Source organism: Mesitornis unicolor, unplaced genomic scaffold (assembly GCF_000695765.1).
Source record: "Mesitornis unicolor isolate BGI_N332 unplaced genomic scaffold, ASM69576v1 scaffold27671, whole genome shotgun sequence".
In the NCBI taxonomy this organism is placed as follows: domain Eukaryota; kingdom Metazoa; phylum Chordata; class Aves; order Mesitornithiformes; family Mesitornithidae; genus Mesitornis; species Mesitornis unicolor.
This window is the reverse complement of record NW_010165191.1, coordinates 1528-18056: the sequence shown is the minus strand read 5'-3', so window position 1 is coordinate 18056 and position 16529 is coordinate 1528. Positions and strand designations below refer to the sequence as shown.

The window sequence follows — 16529 nt, the reverse complement described above, 5'->3', positions numbered from 1 at the left end:
GTGTCGCATCAGAGCAGCAGAAGAGTCATCCCCAGAGACTGAGCCTAGCTTTTGGCAGATAAGGAAGTTAGGATGCAGGGATTAACCTGGGATCATGTTTATCCCCCTATCAACTGAACTTTTACTGTGCAGCTTTACGGGAGAGCAGTCTCAGACTTTGTGCATAGGACAGGTTCACCTGGTGAAGAGGTTTAGTCGGATGTATCTTCAAGGGGGTGATAAAACAGCCTGGCTAATGATGAAGTTTTGCAGTGGGCTTGACTTCACATGAAGTCCCTGATGTGTAAATGCAATAATCTAGTTTCTTTAAATTCTGAGTCTCCTCAGAGTTTAGGAGCAGGTGAGTTGTGCTATTAGATTAACGTCTGGATGGCATCATTTTCTTGGATTTAGGTATGGGGTTTTCTTTGTAAGTGGAACGTTGCTGAATAGCTTAGTAAACGTTAGCTTTTGAAAAACTGACCTGTGTAAGCTGGTTCCTTTTTTCCTTCAGGATTTTTTTTAAATCGTAAGTCCATGCATAGAATATCTTCATAATATCTTAATATCGTAGCACAGGCAGAACCTGGAGGAATCCTTATTTGTAAGAGGTGATCTTCAGATTGTCAGAAGTCTTCATTCTGTTGGAGCACTTCTCAGCGCTCTCAAAATTTGAGGTGCTTGGAGTCAATGAAGTTCCCAGAGTGTAAGAGTAGAGAAATAACTTCTAATGTGACAACTGAGAGGAGGAAGACAAATACTAATACAGAGGAGTTAACAACATATCCTTTGCAAAAACTGTATGACATGCTTTATTTCGATGGCTTTTTGATTCTCTGATTCAGAGGTGAAGACGTGTCATTAAAAATGTACTACAACACGCGCAGTGCTTTGCCTTGCTTGTGACACACGCTCACATTGATTACAATTAGTTGTGCTAAGAGTAACCTTTATTTTCTCCTAATGTGTTTCCAGGATGTGTGCTGTGTTTGGTGGTATCTATTGTCTTCGCCATCCTGTGCGGTGCCTTGTAGTGGACAAAGAATCTGGACGGTAAGGGTGATATAAGTAACCTGTTTATATACAAAATTCAGATGAAAAATGTATTAAGTCAATTTAAAAAAAAAAAGATTCTTCAAAGATCCTCCTTGGTATTAATAACACATCAACCTTGATTAAAAGTAATTTGTGTATAGGTCCTCCAGAACAAGGAAAGCGGGTCTAGAATATAGAAACTAAATTAATTTCCCTGTGATATTACTACAGCTCCTGATCACCCAAGCTTGGAAGACAAATCATTTCAGCTGCCGGGGGGCTGGTGATGAGTGATGTTAGTTTTCCTTGTGGCCTTACCTACTCTAATTGATTTTCATCAGATGACAACAAAGCCCTCTGTTATTGCATTTTTAAAAATGGAGCTCACCTAAAGACTCATCAGATTAATCTTTGCTGATAATGCATGTCACTCCAAGAGAAAAGACTTTAATGAGTTTTTAGGTAGATTGTTGTCATAAACTATGCTGCCCTCTTATCCTAGGATAAATTCTTTCACAACAATATCAGGCCTGTGGGTGGGTTTAAAGTTAAGCTAAGAAAAATCAACCCGTAGTTTTGTCCGTGGTGGCATTTTTCACACCCCTGTAGATTGTCATGGTTTCTGTTACATACATGCTGTCAGTTATTAGTCTGACTGCAGAGTTTAGCTCTCTTAAGAGTGTTTTCAGTTTAGTTTCTGTAATTGAAGCGTTCAAAACATTCTGTAGAGAATTTTGAAAATTAAGATAGAGAAGACATAGGAACATTTTATTAGGAAAATCAGTAGTTAAATGGTGGATGTAATGTGCTTCCTTTCCAGTTGCACTACACATTTGATCTTTTAGAGAGTGGTACTTGTGACTAGATCTGTCATGACAGAATCACAGAACAAACATTTTATTAGGAAAATCAGTAGTTAAATGATGGATGTAATGTGCTTACTTTCCAGTTGCACTGCACATTTGATCTTTTAGAGCGTGGTACTTGTGACTAGATTTGTCATGACAGAATCACAGAATCCCAGACCGTTAGGGATTGGAAGGGACCTCCAAAGCTCATCCAGTCCAATCCCCCTGCCGGAGCAGGAACACCCAGATGAGGTTACACAGGAAGGCGTCCAGGCGGGTTTTGAATGTCTGCAGAGAAGGAGACTCCACAACCTCTCTGGGCAGCCTGGGCCAGGGCTCTGTCACCCTCACTGAGAAGAAGTTTCTTCTCCAATTTCAGTGGATCCTCCTGTGTTCCAGTTTGTGTCCAGTTTGTGTAGCATCTGTTTTTCCTGAAATTCTGTGAACAGCACATTTTATTTTTCTGCCAGTCCCTTAAGGTTCTGCCAGGTTTTCTGCCAGTTCTTGAGTTCACTGCATAGTTTCAGACTTTGAGATGCAGGTGTGATAGTATTTCATCATGTGTGTTAAGTGCAGGATCCATATGCAAATGAAATTGTGCCCCTTCCATAAAGCTCTTTGGTTTGTTGGTTGTGTTTTGGTTTTTTTTTTACAGTAATACTTGAACTTTATTTTCCAATAATGTGTAAGTAGTTAATGTACCCTGTCAGAGGGACAAAGCTCCCAGTTGTTAGCAACTTGGAAACACAGCTCTTTGTAGATCTTTACTGGTCAGTGGTGCTGGTCGCCCCAGTTTCCAGCTTCTTTTACACATTCCAAAGACCTTTGAAATTAATGTTTTTCTCTTTAAGATTATATGTATTCTAAAAAAGGTGGAGTGCTGCTTTTCTTTTAATGTGCTTTTATGTTTTGGTTTTAATAAGTTCCTCCGAGTTCCAGATAAGTTTCAAGTGTCTTTTTTAGGCTGTTGGGCTGCTTCAGTGGTTCATGTATGCCGTTTTCACTGAAAACTGAAGATCAGATTTTTGAGGTGCAGAATTAGGGAAATATTTTTAACAGACTTTAACCAGACTTTCATTATTCCAAAACCATTGTTTTTGTAGTAATGCCGTTATCTGATGCTGAATATGAAGAAGCACTGCACATCCAGCTTCCCAGCCCTAGTCACCTGCCTTTTTCTTGGCGCTGCCAAGATGTATGGGTTTATTCAGTTACATGATTTTCTCTTGTTTTTCTCTTCTCTCACCTGAACACAATACAGTTTTCACTTGTTAGGGCTTTTCCTTAGAGTGTTATTTAGGAAGCTGTCCGTTTTGGTGCTGGGATCATCACGATTTCCTTTCCCTTCTTTTTTCATGTTCTCTCTTTCCTTACTGTGTATTCTCTCCCTCCACTAGCTCTAATTTCCTCCTGGCTTTGGGCTTCAGTGTTTTGCCTAATAAAAATCAGCTATCAAATTGTTAATGAGGATATTTATGAGTGACTGAGCTTTTGAGTCAACAGGCCATTAACAGTAATCGGTAACAGACAAATTCATATCTCTTTGTCACTGGAGCTGTCTCTGTGGTTTCAGAGGCAGCTTACTTTGGTTACAAAGAGCTGAAACAACAGTAGAAATTTAGTCAAATGGTGCCATATTCATCACTTATTTTATAAGCACCTTCTGTAGCCTACAGACTTAATCAAGACCTTAGTACATGGCAGGGGGGTTGGACTTGATCATCTTTAAGGTCCTTTCAAACCGTTCTGTGATTCTATGAATATTCTTGCTCTAGTACATGTAAGGAAAAATTATACCTACAGCTACAACCTTGATTTTCTTCTCGAACTTGTTGATATCTTAAAGTTAAATTTCAAGTCCCTGAATGTCACCAAAGTTTATTCCAGCTCCATTCCAGACTTGGCTAACATTCTCTCCGGCACAAGAAAAATAAGAACCCACTCAATATCCACTTGAATTGCTTTTTTCACTTTATTTAACTACTCATAATTGTATATACAGAGAACGGTAGGGTTTATCCCCAACTATACAATTAGTTTTACCATGTTACTGTAACCCTTTTTAGAGGTTATAAAAATAAACAGAAACTACAGAAACTTTTAAGACATACACTTCAAAATTTCTATTTTTTTACGTATTGTATCAGATTAGGTCTCTGTTTTGACACCTATGCAGAACATCCTGCAGCCTTGACAGAACTCTGATGGTCTGTTAGAAAATAAAAACCATGTCATATTCCTTAGGTTGGGGAAGAAGCACATTGAACATATGCATGACAGTTATTTCTCTTTTTGTTGTTTATGTTCTCCACGTTTGTTGTAGGTCACTTATTTGGGTGCATATGGTAAAATTTAGAGTATTGTAAGTTACATGGATTACATTAATAATGGGGGCATTTTACGTCGATCACACTGTACATATGTTTCCAATTACATAGTTCTGTCAAAAATGGAGAAGATGTGATAAATGGATATTTATACATCTGTAATAAAAAGATATAGCAAACACATAGTAATTTACATATCTTTCTTGAAATATTGCATACTGGCTTTGTCAGTGCTGCTGAGTCCATTTCAAGGATGTCGCCCTTAGTCCATTAGTTTGGATAATGAGCCCTATAAAGTACATTTATAACTCGTGGCACTGCAAGGAGATGGATTCTAATTTTCATCCTTTTATCTAGACACATTGAAAGAAGGTCAATGGAGGGTTCTGTATGATTCATTGTCCCAACACATATCAGATGACAGAGACCTGATAATGTCAGTGCATAAGTGTTTTCCATATTTAGAAGCAGTACTTGAAAGAAGTTTTCTCAGCATCGTCCTTTGAAGTAAAGTGGAGACTGAAATTAAAAGCACTATCTCTCTCTCTGTTTAGACTCTTATCAAACATATGACCTGATAGCTATTCCTGAACAAAGGAGAGGAAATGACACTTAGCAGGAAAAGAAAGAGCGTCTTGCTTTTGCTGGCTTTGAGTGATGCAACATGACATTTAATCAACCTTTCCCCTTCGATAATGTTGGGGGCTGGGGGTGGAAATTGTTTCATAAACAATGAGAAAGGTTATAATTAGAAATGAACTGTAGCAGCTCGACTTCCTTGTTTATTTGCAGTATTCAAATGAATGCTGGAGAATGAAATCAGGTAGGTTAACATGAAGAAAAAACTTCAAGCGGCAAGTGAAACACGTGTTGAATAGAATGTGATTGAAACTGTGCAAAGAATGCTACTTGTGTTCTTCCTGCAGAAGTATGAAGTTTGCTCTTGGATAGAGATTTTTCACCATTAAAATCTGAAATTGGGGTCCTGTTCTCATCTAATCTCTCTGAATCGCTTCTTTACTGTGGGTGCATTTCTGTCCCATTTATAAGAGTGTTGGTCTGTTGTTACGCTTGACTCTTGAAAATTTTTTTAGCAGTGTCTGTTCTCATTTTGTTTTGACCTGAAAGATTTTTCTGGAGGGGTCTTGGGTTTTTCTTTTCTGACTTTGTCAAGCATTGCCTGAGGTAGACTAATACATGTTTGCATTAGAATTTGTTCAAAGACAAACCGTATCTTATCAGAAACATTGGTGTTGCTCGTAAAGCAGTGCGACTTAGTTAATCCTTTTATGTGTAACTTAGAGATAAAATGTAGTCCCAAATATAGAAGCTCGGACAAGTTCTCTTGGAACAGGCTGATGCACATATTTCTCAGGGATTTTTCCTTACATCTCTTAAGTTAGTTTACGATTTAATGTGTCAAATATTGTTGTCAGAATAGTCTTGTCTTTGGTAAAAGGTTGCTGACTGGGGATAAATAACACTGTGATAGGGTAGCACCTACAGAATAAATCACAGTGTTACTCTTTAATGTATCATAAGGTTAGAGAAGTATGCCATTTTCATGTACAATCACATGCCAGTGTTAACAACTTATATTTAGTTTTCCTTATAAAGCGACCAACTTATTAATGTTCTAATATCATTATCTGTAATGGCATTATGTATCAAAAATTGTCTATGCCAGATAGAATGTGTAAGTCTAGGATTTATTCATCAGCTTCACTTGAGTTGTTTCAGGGGTTCACATGTTAAAGAAATGTGTAGCTAACTTACTTGAAGGATAGAAAGGATGTGCTATATAACTAAATTTTGAAAGCTTACCATATGCTTTTGTTACCTTCTATCTAAATTTCTTTTTTTGTTGTTTGATTTCTATATTTTTTTACAGATGCAAAGCTATTGTGGATCATTTTGGACAAAGAATAAGTGCTAACTACTTCATTGTGGAAGATAGTTACCTTTCAGAGAGCGTATGCACAAATGTGTGTTACAGGTATGTAGTAAAAGAGTCAACATAGTACATTTCTTTAAATAGCAGTATATCAAGTACCATGCAAGTTAAACGTAAGAGATTGTTGGCTCCTGCTTTGTCTTTGCAGTACGGCATAGTTCTGTGTGTAGTTTTTCTCTTCTATACACTTGAGGACAGAGTGTATACTTTCAATGTTTAGGTTTTCTTAAATTGTCCTCTAAATGGTATTCTCCCTTTTCTTATTAAAAACCCAATAGCTCTAAGTGCATTAGGGGTTTCATATTTGTTAAACAGCGTTTGTAAGGTAGAGGTGCCTGTTGGTGTTCTCGCTTTAAATTTGTTCAGGTTTAGATAAGTATTAAAAGTCAGTGCTTTCTCTGATTTTTACGGCTGTTGCCCAAAGCACTGGACATACACCGCCTTCATCTTCAAAATACTGCAGATGAGACATTAGCAAAACTGTAGTAGTAGCTTCTGTGCAGAAATAATCATGGGCAATGTAGGATTATAAACTTCAATTCATGAACTACACCCTGCTGTATTTCCCCTTAAGCTAAAGCGTCCTGTGATGTTTAAAACATAAAAAGTCCTTTACAATGCTGCTACTAAGCTTGATCAAATAAACAAAACAATTTTAAAAAAATCAATTGGGAGGATATTCAAGCTATTCTTTATAATGGCACTGGCTCATTTATTCATCATCTATTTTGGTTATTGGAAATACTACATTAATGTTTCAGATGTGGTCCTGCTGCAGCAATAGGCAAGATGTCCCACTAACAGTCATATGGATAAAGATGATTTGTTTAAGTAGCCTTTCCACAGTAGTATGTTTAGAGTGGTATTGACAAAGCTATGTGTCCAAAGTGCCATTTTTTTACATTTTTGTGAAATGCCCTAATTGTTTTATTTAATTGTAGGCAGATCTCCAGAGCAGTGCTCATTACTGATCAGTCTGTACTAAGCACAGATTCAGAGCAGCAGGTATATATCAATTTTGTATCACTTAGTTTTTATGAATTGTATGCATTGATATTTACTTCTTGTTAGGAATTAACTTTTGTTTCTGCTTGAATCCAGCTTTTTAGTCATCTCTCTTTACTGGTAATTCTTTAATTTGTTAGTCTTTATAAAATTATTAGAAATTTTATTTTATTTTAGTTCAGTGACTTGGGTTTTCCTGTTTGGTTGGCACTGTATTAATTAACAGAGTTTCTAAGCTGCTCTCTTTAAGGTAGTTCATTTTGCTTGTTTTTAATGAACTATTACCCTTAGTGTTCTGTTAACTATTAATTATTTCTCTTGTCCAAACTTTGTTCAAAGTTATTTTGGTTTTTTTTTAACATTCACTTTTACTGTTTGAACTTCCTGGTGTGTACTTTCAGATCCTTCTTTAAATGTTTCTGGTTTGTCAGTCTTTTAAGACCTTAATTTTAAAGGATATTAGTCTGTGTTAAGTATGTCTTCTGTATGCTTCCTGTATTCTTACAGGTTAAGTAGGACCTACAAAATAATAACACATATGACAGAGAAGCTTGTTCTTCTTGCATCCTGCTACTAGCAGTCTGCATTAAAACGTACTCCAGTTGTTCTCACCTAATAGTGCTCTGCCTGGTGCTCAAAAACAATTTTGCAGTCTCTTGCCAACATAGTTTCTAAACTGACAGCCTTCTGGAAAGGGCTGTGATAGGAGGTTTTCCTTCTGTTCCGCAGCTGCTGATGTTCCCTACTGACAGCAAGGTGGCCTTACTGACTTTGGTAGAAATTCTTGAATGCTCAAATTCTGCAGGATTGATTGCACCAACTGTTACTAATAAACCAGAAAACAAAATTGTATAAATGTCTGCAGTTATTTTTCATCTTTACTCAGAATTGTGTTAGTTGCCTCTTCCTCCACGTTACTTTGGTTTACCATAAGTTGTTCTTTCTGCTCGATAGGTTTCCGTTTTGACAATGCCTCCAGTGGATCTAGGAAGACCAGCCGTTTGCGTCATTGAGTTGTGCTCCTCAACCATGACGTGCATGAAGGACACGTGTGAGTACAGGTTATATGTAATCTTAACTGTATTTTTTCCTTTATCAACTCTGAAACGAAACTGAAGACGTGTGCTTATCGTTCCTCTGCTGCACAACGACCAGGCTGTTACCTGAAAAGAGCGTGCGCTGCATTACTGTTGTCAGCAGATGAGAGAAGCAGTGCATTGCCTTCGTTCTGTAGCACTTGTGTGCCCTTTCATGTGGCTTAGGAATCAAACTACAGGGTTCTTGTTGCAGTCAATGTTTTTTAAATTTACATGTGCTGATTATTTATTTAAAATCTTGCTGTGATTTTTACGGTAATACTGTTCTTTATTTCCAAGCAGATCAAATGTTGAGTGTTCCTTTTAACACCTATGTGGCCAGTAAGTTGTGGCCTTATTAGCACTGGGACAATATACTATTTATTGGACAGTAATTATGAAACAGCACCAACAAAGAGGGATTTTTTTTTGGTTATAACTGCTGTATTGTTTTTTTTGAATTCAGAAAGTATTAGAATTCCACCTTTTGTTTATTCTGCAAGATTGTTAAGTCAACTGAAGATTGAGCAGAATGGCTGCTTAGGTTAGTGGAGACCTCTAGCAGACTGTTTCTTTCTCCACTGTTACTAGCTAAGATTATGCAGTCTTCAAGTCAAAATACTAAGATTTTACAAATAAAACAACTGTAAGTTAAAAAAAAATCCTGCCAAGAATTTCTCTTACCACTATAATGAAATGGCTAAAACCCACCCAAACCTGTCAGCAAACAGATGGGATTTTAGTTAACATAGATGCGTGTTTGGTTTTTTTTTCCTTTCAGACTACCTTTAAAATTTAACAGAATCCTTTTGCCGTAGGACTCTGTGGTCTCATAAAAAATGTTGCAGACTTTTGTTGTCATAAGTATAGATTCTCAGTAGAACCATCAAGGATATTTCAGTGGTGTTTCCAGCAGAATGTTTTGGAGCAGAAGTTCTTGTTTCTGCTGCAGTTTCTGCTTTTTTCTTAATTGGCATATTCTGAACAATTAATAGGCAAATTAATAGACTTATTTTTACTTACACAGTAATAGAATTTTCGCTCAGTAGATTTAAAAAATATCTAAAGCACATGAATGGTAATGGTAGTTTGTCACTAGTTTGGTTTTTGAAAATGGACTACCTTAGTTGAACTATTAAATGGAAGTACCTGACGTACACTGTACTGGGAGACTTTATCTTCTAAAAGTTTTGGTGGAGGTGCAATTATGTCCCATTATGAGATCTGAAGGGAAGGAGTGCGTCATGATATATTTGAGATACAGCTATAAAAATTCTTTGAAGAGCTTTGTTATTATTGTCTACTGGATTAGATTCTTTAATTTGAAAAATGTCTAAGCAGTTGTCTTTCCAGAAGTATTTCCATAACCATTTTCCAGCTTTACATCTCTCTTGTTGGTTTTTGAGGTGAACTTCAGATAGATGACCAACAAAATGGTCTTAGTGAATATTTCTTTTTCTTTCCAGTTTTTTTCCCTGAGTTCTGTTAAATAGGTTACCAGTTTGGGACCCTCTGTGGAAGATAAGTAAACTAGACGTTACCTGACCTAATGCTTTTTAACAAAAAATAAGTAACTGTAACAATAACCAATTTATTTTATTATTACCTGGACTTGAACTCAGCTCTTTGCCTGCAGGAGCGAACTGAACGATTAGGTCGTTCAGAGTTGTATTTCATACTTCAACAACAATTTAAAAAAGACAGATCTCTAATTAAGAACTTACACTTTGTAGCACTATTATTAATATTTATCCTTTAAATAGCTAACTTATTTTAAGGGTTCACAAATTGAGTACATAGCAGGAGGATAAATATACACAGCAAGTTCACAGAATACACATAGCAGGTGGACTTGCCAGTGCTAGGTTTACAGTTGGCCTCGATGATCTTAAAGGTTGTTTCCAAGTTCCGTGACTCTAAAGAAGGATTGATGTTCAGGGAGGTGTAAATTATTGGCTTCATGAGAATTTCTGCAGTGAAGAAAAGTTAAGGTTTTTGGTATTTTCTCAATAAATTATTTTCCTTTCTGAAGTGAAGGTACTACATTCCTTAATGAAATTTGTCTTCATGTTTTGAAATAATATAGTTGTATTTTCGGTGTAGCTGAATTCTAGTTACGGGAGATATTTCATAATTTTTTTTAAACTTTTACATCATTATCTGTAAATGGGTTTTAACCTGACTGATCTCTTCTTCAAACAATTATTTAAGATAAGTATACAAATACATCTACTCTTTGATCACACTGCATAAATGACAGGCACATAATCTGTATTGCCAGTTGAGTGGAACCAAACTCCTTCACTTGCCCTAAAAATTGAGACTGTAATGATGAAATCATGAACTAAACTCATCGTTCTTCTTGCTGGAAGAATTACTTGAAGACAAATGTTGGCAACCACTGTAACTAATGCAGTTATACCTGAGTAAATCAAATATAATCAAAATATATACTGATGACTGTGACTCATAGCCATAACCTTAAAGATAATAAAAAAGATTTTATAGAAAGTAAATTATGTGAACTTCAGTGATTTATAACTGAGGATTTTTTGAGCAAAGAATAGATCATATCACAGTGTTTGGGGTTGTAACCATTTAGTTAAGGTTATCGGGAGACTTTCATTATCACCACCTGTTTTCATTTACTTTCTTTAGTACATATTCCTTTTAGACAGAAGGTTTGGTTTTGGTTAAATAAAAAATTAATGTTTGAATGTAAGCTGTGTGTATGCAATCTGAAAGCAGGGGAGCACAAAGACTTAAATTTCTGGTCCTCCTGGAGTCAGCGCCAAACTTTCTGTGGCCTAACTGCAGCCAGGAGATCCCTCAGGATGTGTGATGTAAATAGGGACACATCTATGGCCAGAGTTCAGAGCGAAAAAAGAAAATTGTCATGAGGATTTAAAATAATGCCATAGCTATACATGCTGTTAAATTGATCAATTATGTACAGTAATGAAGAAAAAAATGAGTCAGTGTAAACTTTGTACAGAGATACGTTAAATTTCTTCATCATTCTCTGACAGATACTCCTCTGATGATAAGTTTCCAGACAACTGTTCAGTAACAAATGAGTCCTTTAAGGTGATTTTATTAAAAGCTTTAAGATGAGGCTTTTAAATAACTGAATGAATGGATGTAAAATCAGATGGGATAAGCAGCAGAGTAGCCGGCTCTGTATCTGAATAGGAAAGACATCAAGAGCTGCGTCAAGTGATTATCTTTTCTAAGGAGTCAGCGGCTTTCCTAGTTTGCAAAACAGAACAAATAAAGGAATAGTATGATCCACGAGGAATCTGTTTAGCGACTTTATTTTCATGAAAACAAGTACATGAGTGAGAAATCTAGACATCACATCTGCGTTATTCAAGCCAAATTGTGATTTTTCAGAAATACAAAATTGGATTTAGTTACGTTGATTTGGCCACGCTGTGCAGTGAATTTTGATTAATTGCACACTTTCACAAATGTGTTCTTGTCATCCAAAGTCTTTCCATGTCATCTTTTTCCAGTATGGGTTTGCTGTGCTCTGTGGGTTTTTTCTGATGTGTGCAGAGCATCTCTTGAAAACAAGTACTTGAAATCAGTTTTGCAAATTATCACTCAAGGGATTGCATTTGTCATAATTTACATCACACAGCAGTTTTCTGATATTCAGCAGTGCTTATCTTTAAGTTTGTCAAAACGTGACAGTGTTGCTACTGTTCTTCATTTTCCTTAACTGCCAGCCCACTGGAGCTGTAACTTAAAACATGTATCTATTGAATTCATCTCCTATGTACTGTTAAGTACAATAAAAGAAGTGGAAGTCTTGCCCAAACTTCTTATTTCAGTAGAGAAAGATCAATTCCTACTTACTCCTGTACAGCCAAGCTTAAACTGCCTGTAGCCAAACTTCCAAATTCCCACTCAGTCCCAGTTTAGCTCTTAAAGGAGGGTGTTGATGAAAGTAGCGATATCTGTGGATTTAGGATGGATGTGGACTGCCAACATTATGATAAGAATGTTTGTGGGATTTCTAGAGGCCGTTAATGGTAAATATGACGTGTTATCCAGATTCTTGCTGCTGCTTTTTCTGGTCTCAGTAAACACCTATTCAGAGTGATATTTTCTCTGCACTGAAGAGAGAGATAATAATGAGATGTGTTAAGAAAATTGTGGGGTGTATATGCACTGTAATTCCATAATATGCAGTGCTTCTCTGGGGTACAGGAAGTGATTTATGTGGAGAGCAGTGAGTTCTAAGAGCCTGCTGTGCCTTTTAAAACTTGTAAGTTATATTTATATATATCTGTGTACTGGCGATTATAATTAGTTTGTGTTCTCTTTTAACAGATTTAGTCCATTTAACCTGTCCATCAACTAAAACTGCTCGGGAAGATTTAGAGCCTGTTGTACAGAAGTTATTCAATCTAAATGCAGAAAAAGGTAAAAATAAATAAATGAAATATGAATTTACCCTTATTACTGAAATGTTTCTTACTGAACATCTGAATCTGTCGTCAGAGTCAACATATGGTGAGCTGCTATTTAGATATCAGCATTTCAAAGTAAAGAAATCTATTTTCAGAGTGAGATTGATTAGACAGATGCCAGGTTTTTTGGTGTTTCATGTTCTAATGGTCCAAGTCTTCTTCAGCTGTGGTTTAATTTCAGTATACAAGGGCCATGGCTATAAGTGTCTAAAATTTTTCACACTTTCTTTTTCATGGAAACATATTTGCTCCTCATTATGTCTTCAAATGTGCAATAGTGAAGTGAAATATTTGTGAATCCTTTTGGGGGTTTTGCTTTTGGTTATTTGTAGACTGTCCTGGTTTTAGTGATTTCTGTCACTTGGGTATCCCTAACAAAAGTTACCAAAGTTAGTGATCTGCTTTCTCCTGAAGCTGCCGGATGTGCTCAGTGCAATAAGCTTCTTAGTTTTCTTTTGCCTTCTCTTATTCAAACATTGTTGTTCATCCTTTTGTTGTCTTCTTCAAGTGCTTCCTTGTTCGCTGTTCTTGGTTGAAGTTCTCTGGATTCCGCTTTAAGCAGCGGAAGCCTAAAGTTGTGGAGTTATCAGGAAGATAGACTTCTCAGTCATTACCAGTAATGAACTGTTTGGCTCTAAATTCAAGGAAATTCTTTCACCTCAAGATGGACAGTTTCACAGTGACTGTTGACAAAGCAGTTACTGCCTAGAAAGAATTTGTCCCTGAGATACTTTGAGCTAGTTCCACAGAAATCTTCCAGATTTAATCCTGAGATTTTGAATGTCATCATATTTTTGGTAGATGCTCATAGAGTAGGTGGTATGCACATAAACGATGTTGCCGTGTTCTAACCCTGGCAAAGCATTTTTAAATGTGGTGTGCTCAAATACAGTAAATCATAGTTCTTCTGTAAAAATACAACACTTAACTGTCAGTGGAAGTGTTTACATTCCTATATACGCAAGTTAGTAAGATTTGGATGTATTTTATAATATTTATTATTCATTTGCTTACAATATTTGCTGCTACACTTAATGAATGAAGCATAACATAAATTAATGTAGAATTTTGTCCTGTTAAAAAACCTGCAGTCTTTTATGTGACCAGTCTTCCTTTGTTCTCTCAGAGCTCTGTCACTAAGAGCAGTGTTTCATGAAGGGTTGAGTTCAGCTTTTCACAAGTTTGTTTTTCTGTGTTCTTTTTCCATTTCTCCATTTTCTTCCCTCTAGCTTTTAATGAAAAAGCAAATACCTTCCTGTTTCCATTAGACAACAAAGTGCCTTTAATAGGAAGCGAAATATTAAATAATATGCATTTTCTTTTTTTTTCTTTTTTGCTTACAGGAAAGACAATTATTTTGGTGTTGCAGAGACAATTTTTTACTGGGTTTGTAGTACAAGAGCCTTCACAAAACATATGTGGAATACGTCTAGGGTTTGTAAATAGAAAACTTTATTAGATTGGAGAGCTGCAGGCACTTTTCCTGTTGGTATTTGTTAATTTAAAGCCCACTGAATTTCAGCATTTAATATTTAACGTGTATCTTCAAATTTTCAAGACAGTGCCACGTGCTTCAAAGACTCAATTGGTGAAGGAAAGATTAGCTTGCAGTTTAGTGTCTTCTAATCATTTGGGGGGTTAGCATTAATCTTAATGTTTAAAGTGATCCAGTTTTGAAATGATACATTGTTTAGAACCCGACTGAAATTCTTCTGTGGAAACTCTGTGATCACAGGGGTCCTCAGGTGCACTGAGGCACTGAAAAGCTAGTTTTCACTGACACATAGGCCTTTTTATCATCAGGATGAGGTAGTGGTCGTATTTTAATTAAAATGTCAGAACAAATACTGTTGGAGTTATTGAAAATGAATCACCAGATAAAGTGAGCACTGGGCCATGGCAGGTCAAAGAGGCAAAGTCACCTGGAGAAGAGGACTCCATTCATTTTCCTGCCTAAATGAGGAAGAAGTAACTTTTATGAGCATGTGAACTTTTAAATATATTAAAGAGCATCTTGCCCTGTATTAAGGCTCAGACTTTCACAGGCTGATGAATTTAATTTATATTTCAAACAGTTAGCACCTATTTTTTTAAGTATTTGACAGTTATAAAAAGGTACTGAAGGAACAGCATAGATTTATCTCTTCTTTTTTTTTTTCTAATTCAACTGCTTTAAAATACTGTTTTGAGTGCTGTTGTTATCTAGAAGTTTATTCCTTGGAAAGAAGTAAAGCTAGTAAGGTCTTTTACAAACTTCATTTACTTTAGAGGAGGTAAAATACCAAAAAGGGGACAGCAAACATGCCAAACAAATAGTATCTATTAAGCTACGAATCTGTGTTGTGTATTCCTCCATTGCATTCTGCACTGTTGTAAAGTGACCTTCATCTTCCCAGGGGTTTTTCTGCCTGTACACAGAGGGGTTATATGAATGTGCAAAGTAACTGCAAGAAGGTACGGATGATGAACAAGCAAGATGTAGTTTATTATTACTTCTGTATTTGAAATGAGTATTGTAGCACAGTGCAAGTCCTCAGTAAGTACAGATGAATATAAATTAATAATTTATTTTAATTTAGCCATATTTCCACAGTGTAGAGATTCTACATAGTGTGTATCACACATCTCAAATAGAGGACTTCTGGCTTTTGGTAATTCTCTATCTGCAGTTAATTTGGTAAGGGATTTTTCTTTAAAACTTCTTTTATTTAAGCCTTGAGCATTAGTTAGTCTCCTTAGATTGGCTTGAAGATGGTCAGCTTTAAAGCACACAAAGCTCTGTTACGAAAACAGTTCCCATACAAACATAAACTATTAAATGGGGGTAAAAAAGTATGTATCAAAAATATCTTTGCATATGGAGTGCAGGAGCTTAAAGTTGGCTTAGCCCATGAAGGACTTGTTCAGACCCTCATGTGCTCATGGAGTTTATCCAGAGGAAACTAGATAGCGTGAAGTGGAAAGGCTTTAAATTTAGACCAAGCTTCTTGGTGATAATTGGTCCTTATGTGGCATACTGTGTACAGAATAAGTGGAGTTTACATCCCTGTGGTTGTAAAGGAAAAGTGCCATGCAAGACTGCCTCAGAAAAAAATGGAAAGTAAAATTAATTTGCTTTTCAAAGCAAAGAGAGTAATTCCACATTAATACGTTGACTTTTAGTATGCTAGATCACATATTTCTCTTATTACATGTGAACATTATTTACTGGAAACTTTTCTTTTCAGAGATTGAAAATGAAGAACTGGAAAAACCTAGAGTCCTCTGGGCTGTCTACTTCAACATGAGAGATTCTTCAGGAATTGACAAAAATTCATATGATGGCTTACCCTCAAATGTTTATGTCTGTTCCGGACCAGACTCTGCTCTAGGAAATGACTGTGCTGTCAAACAGGTTGGGCAAATCAATTTTTTTAGTTGCAGAACTTTCAAATTAAAGCCTTAAGGAAGTCAGATACAATCTACTTTTGTTCTGGGTTCTTCTGCTTTATGCTGAGTAATTAGTACTGATGCTGTTATGAAGCTTCACAGCTAGGCATACAAAAATCTTAATTAATGAGCAAAGTGAATGTCAGTGGCATTCAGAATGGAGGAAACTTGAGAAGAAAAAATAGCTGATACGGTAGCATTAGGAGTAGCAGGTATCTAATCTGAACAGGTAAAGGGAATCTAGAAGGTAGCAGTTCCTGAAGGTGATGATCTTGGTAGAATGGCTTCTTGCTCTAATACTGTGGAAAGGAAAAACTGTCAAATAATTTAGAAGTACAAACAATAACTCCCCTAAATATGTGATCTTTCTCCTGCAACAAGTAGTAGAGAAACAGTAC

General features: G+C 36.2%; 1 protein-coding gene across 1 annotated transcript; it reads left to right on the top strand.

Annotated features, from left to right (window-relative positions):
- Window positions 1-949: 949 nt before the first annotated feature.
- Window positions 950-16096, top strand: LOC104548510 (rab proteins geranylgeranyltransferase component A 2-like; the record flags this gene model as incomplete). Its single annotated transcript, XM_010194543.1, has 6 exons — window positions 950-1032; window positions 6081-6185; window positions 7085-7148; window positions 8103-8199; window positions 12563-12655; window positions 15930-16096. Coding segments are annotated over exons 1-6 (603 nt in total), but the record flags the coding sequence as incomplete, so codon positions are not given.
- Window positions 16097-16529: the final 433 nt, after the last annotated feature.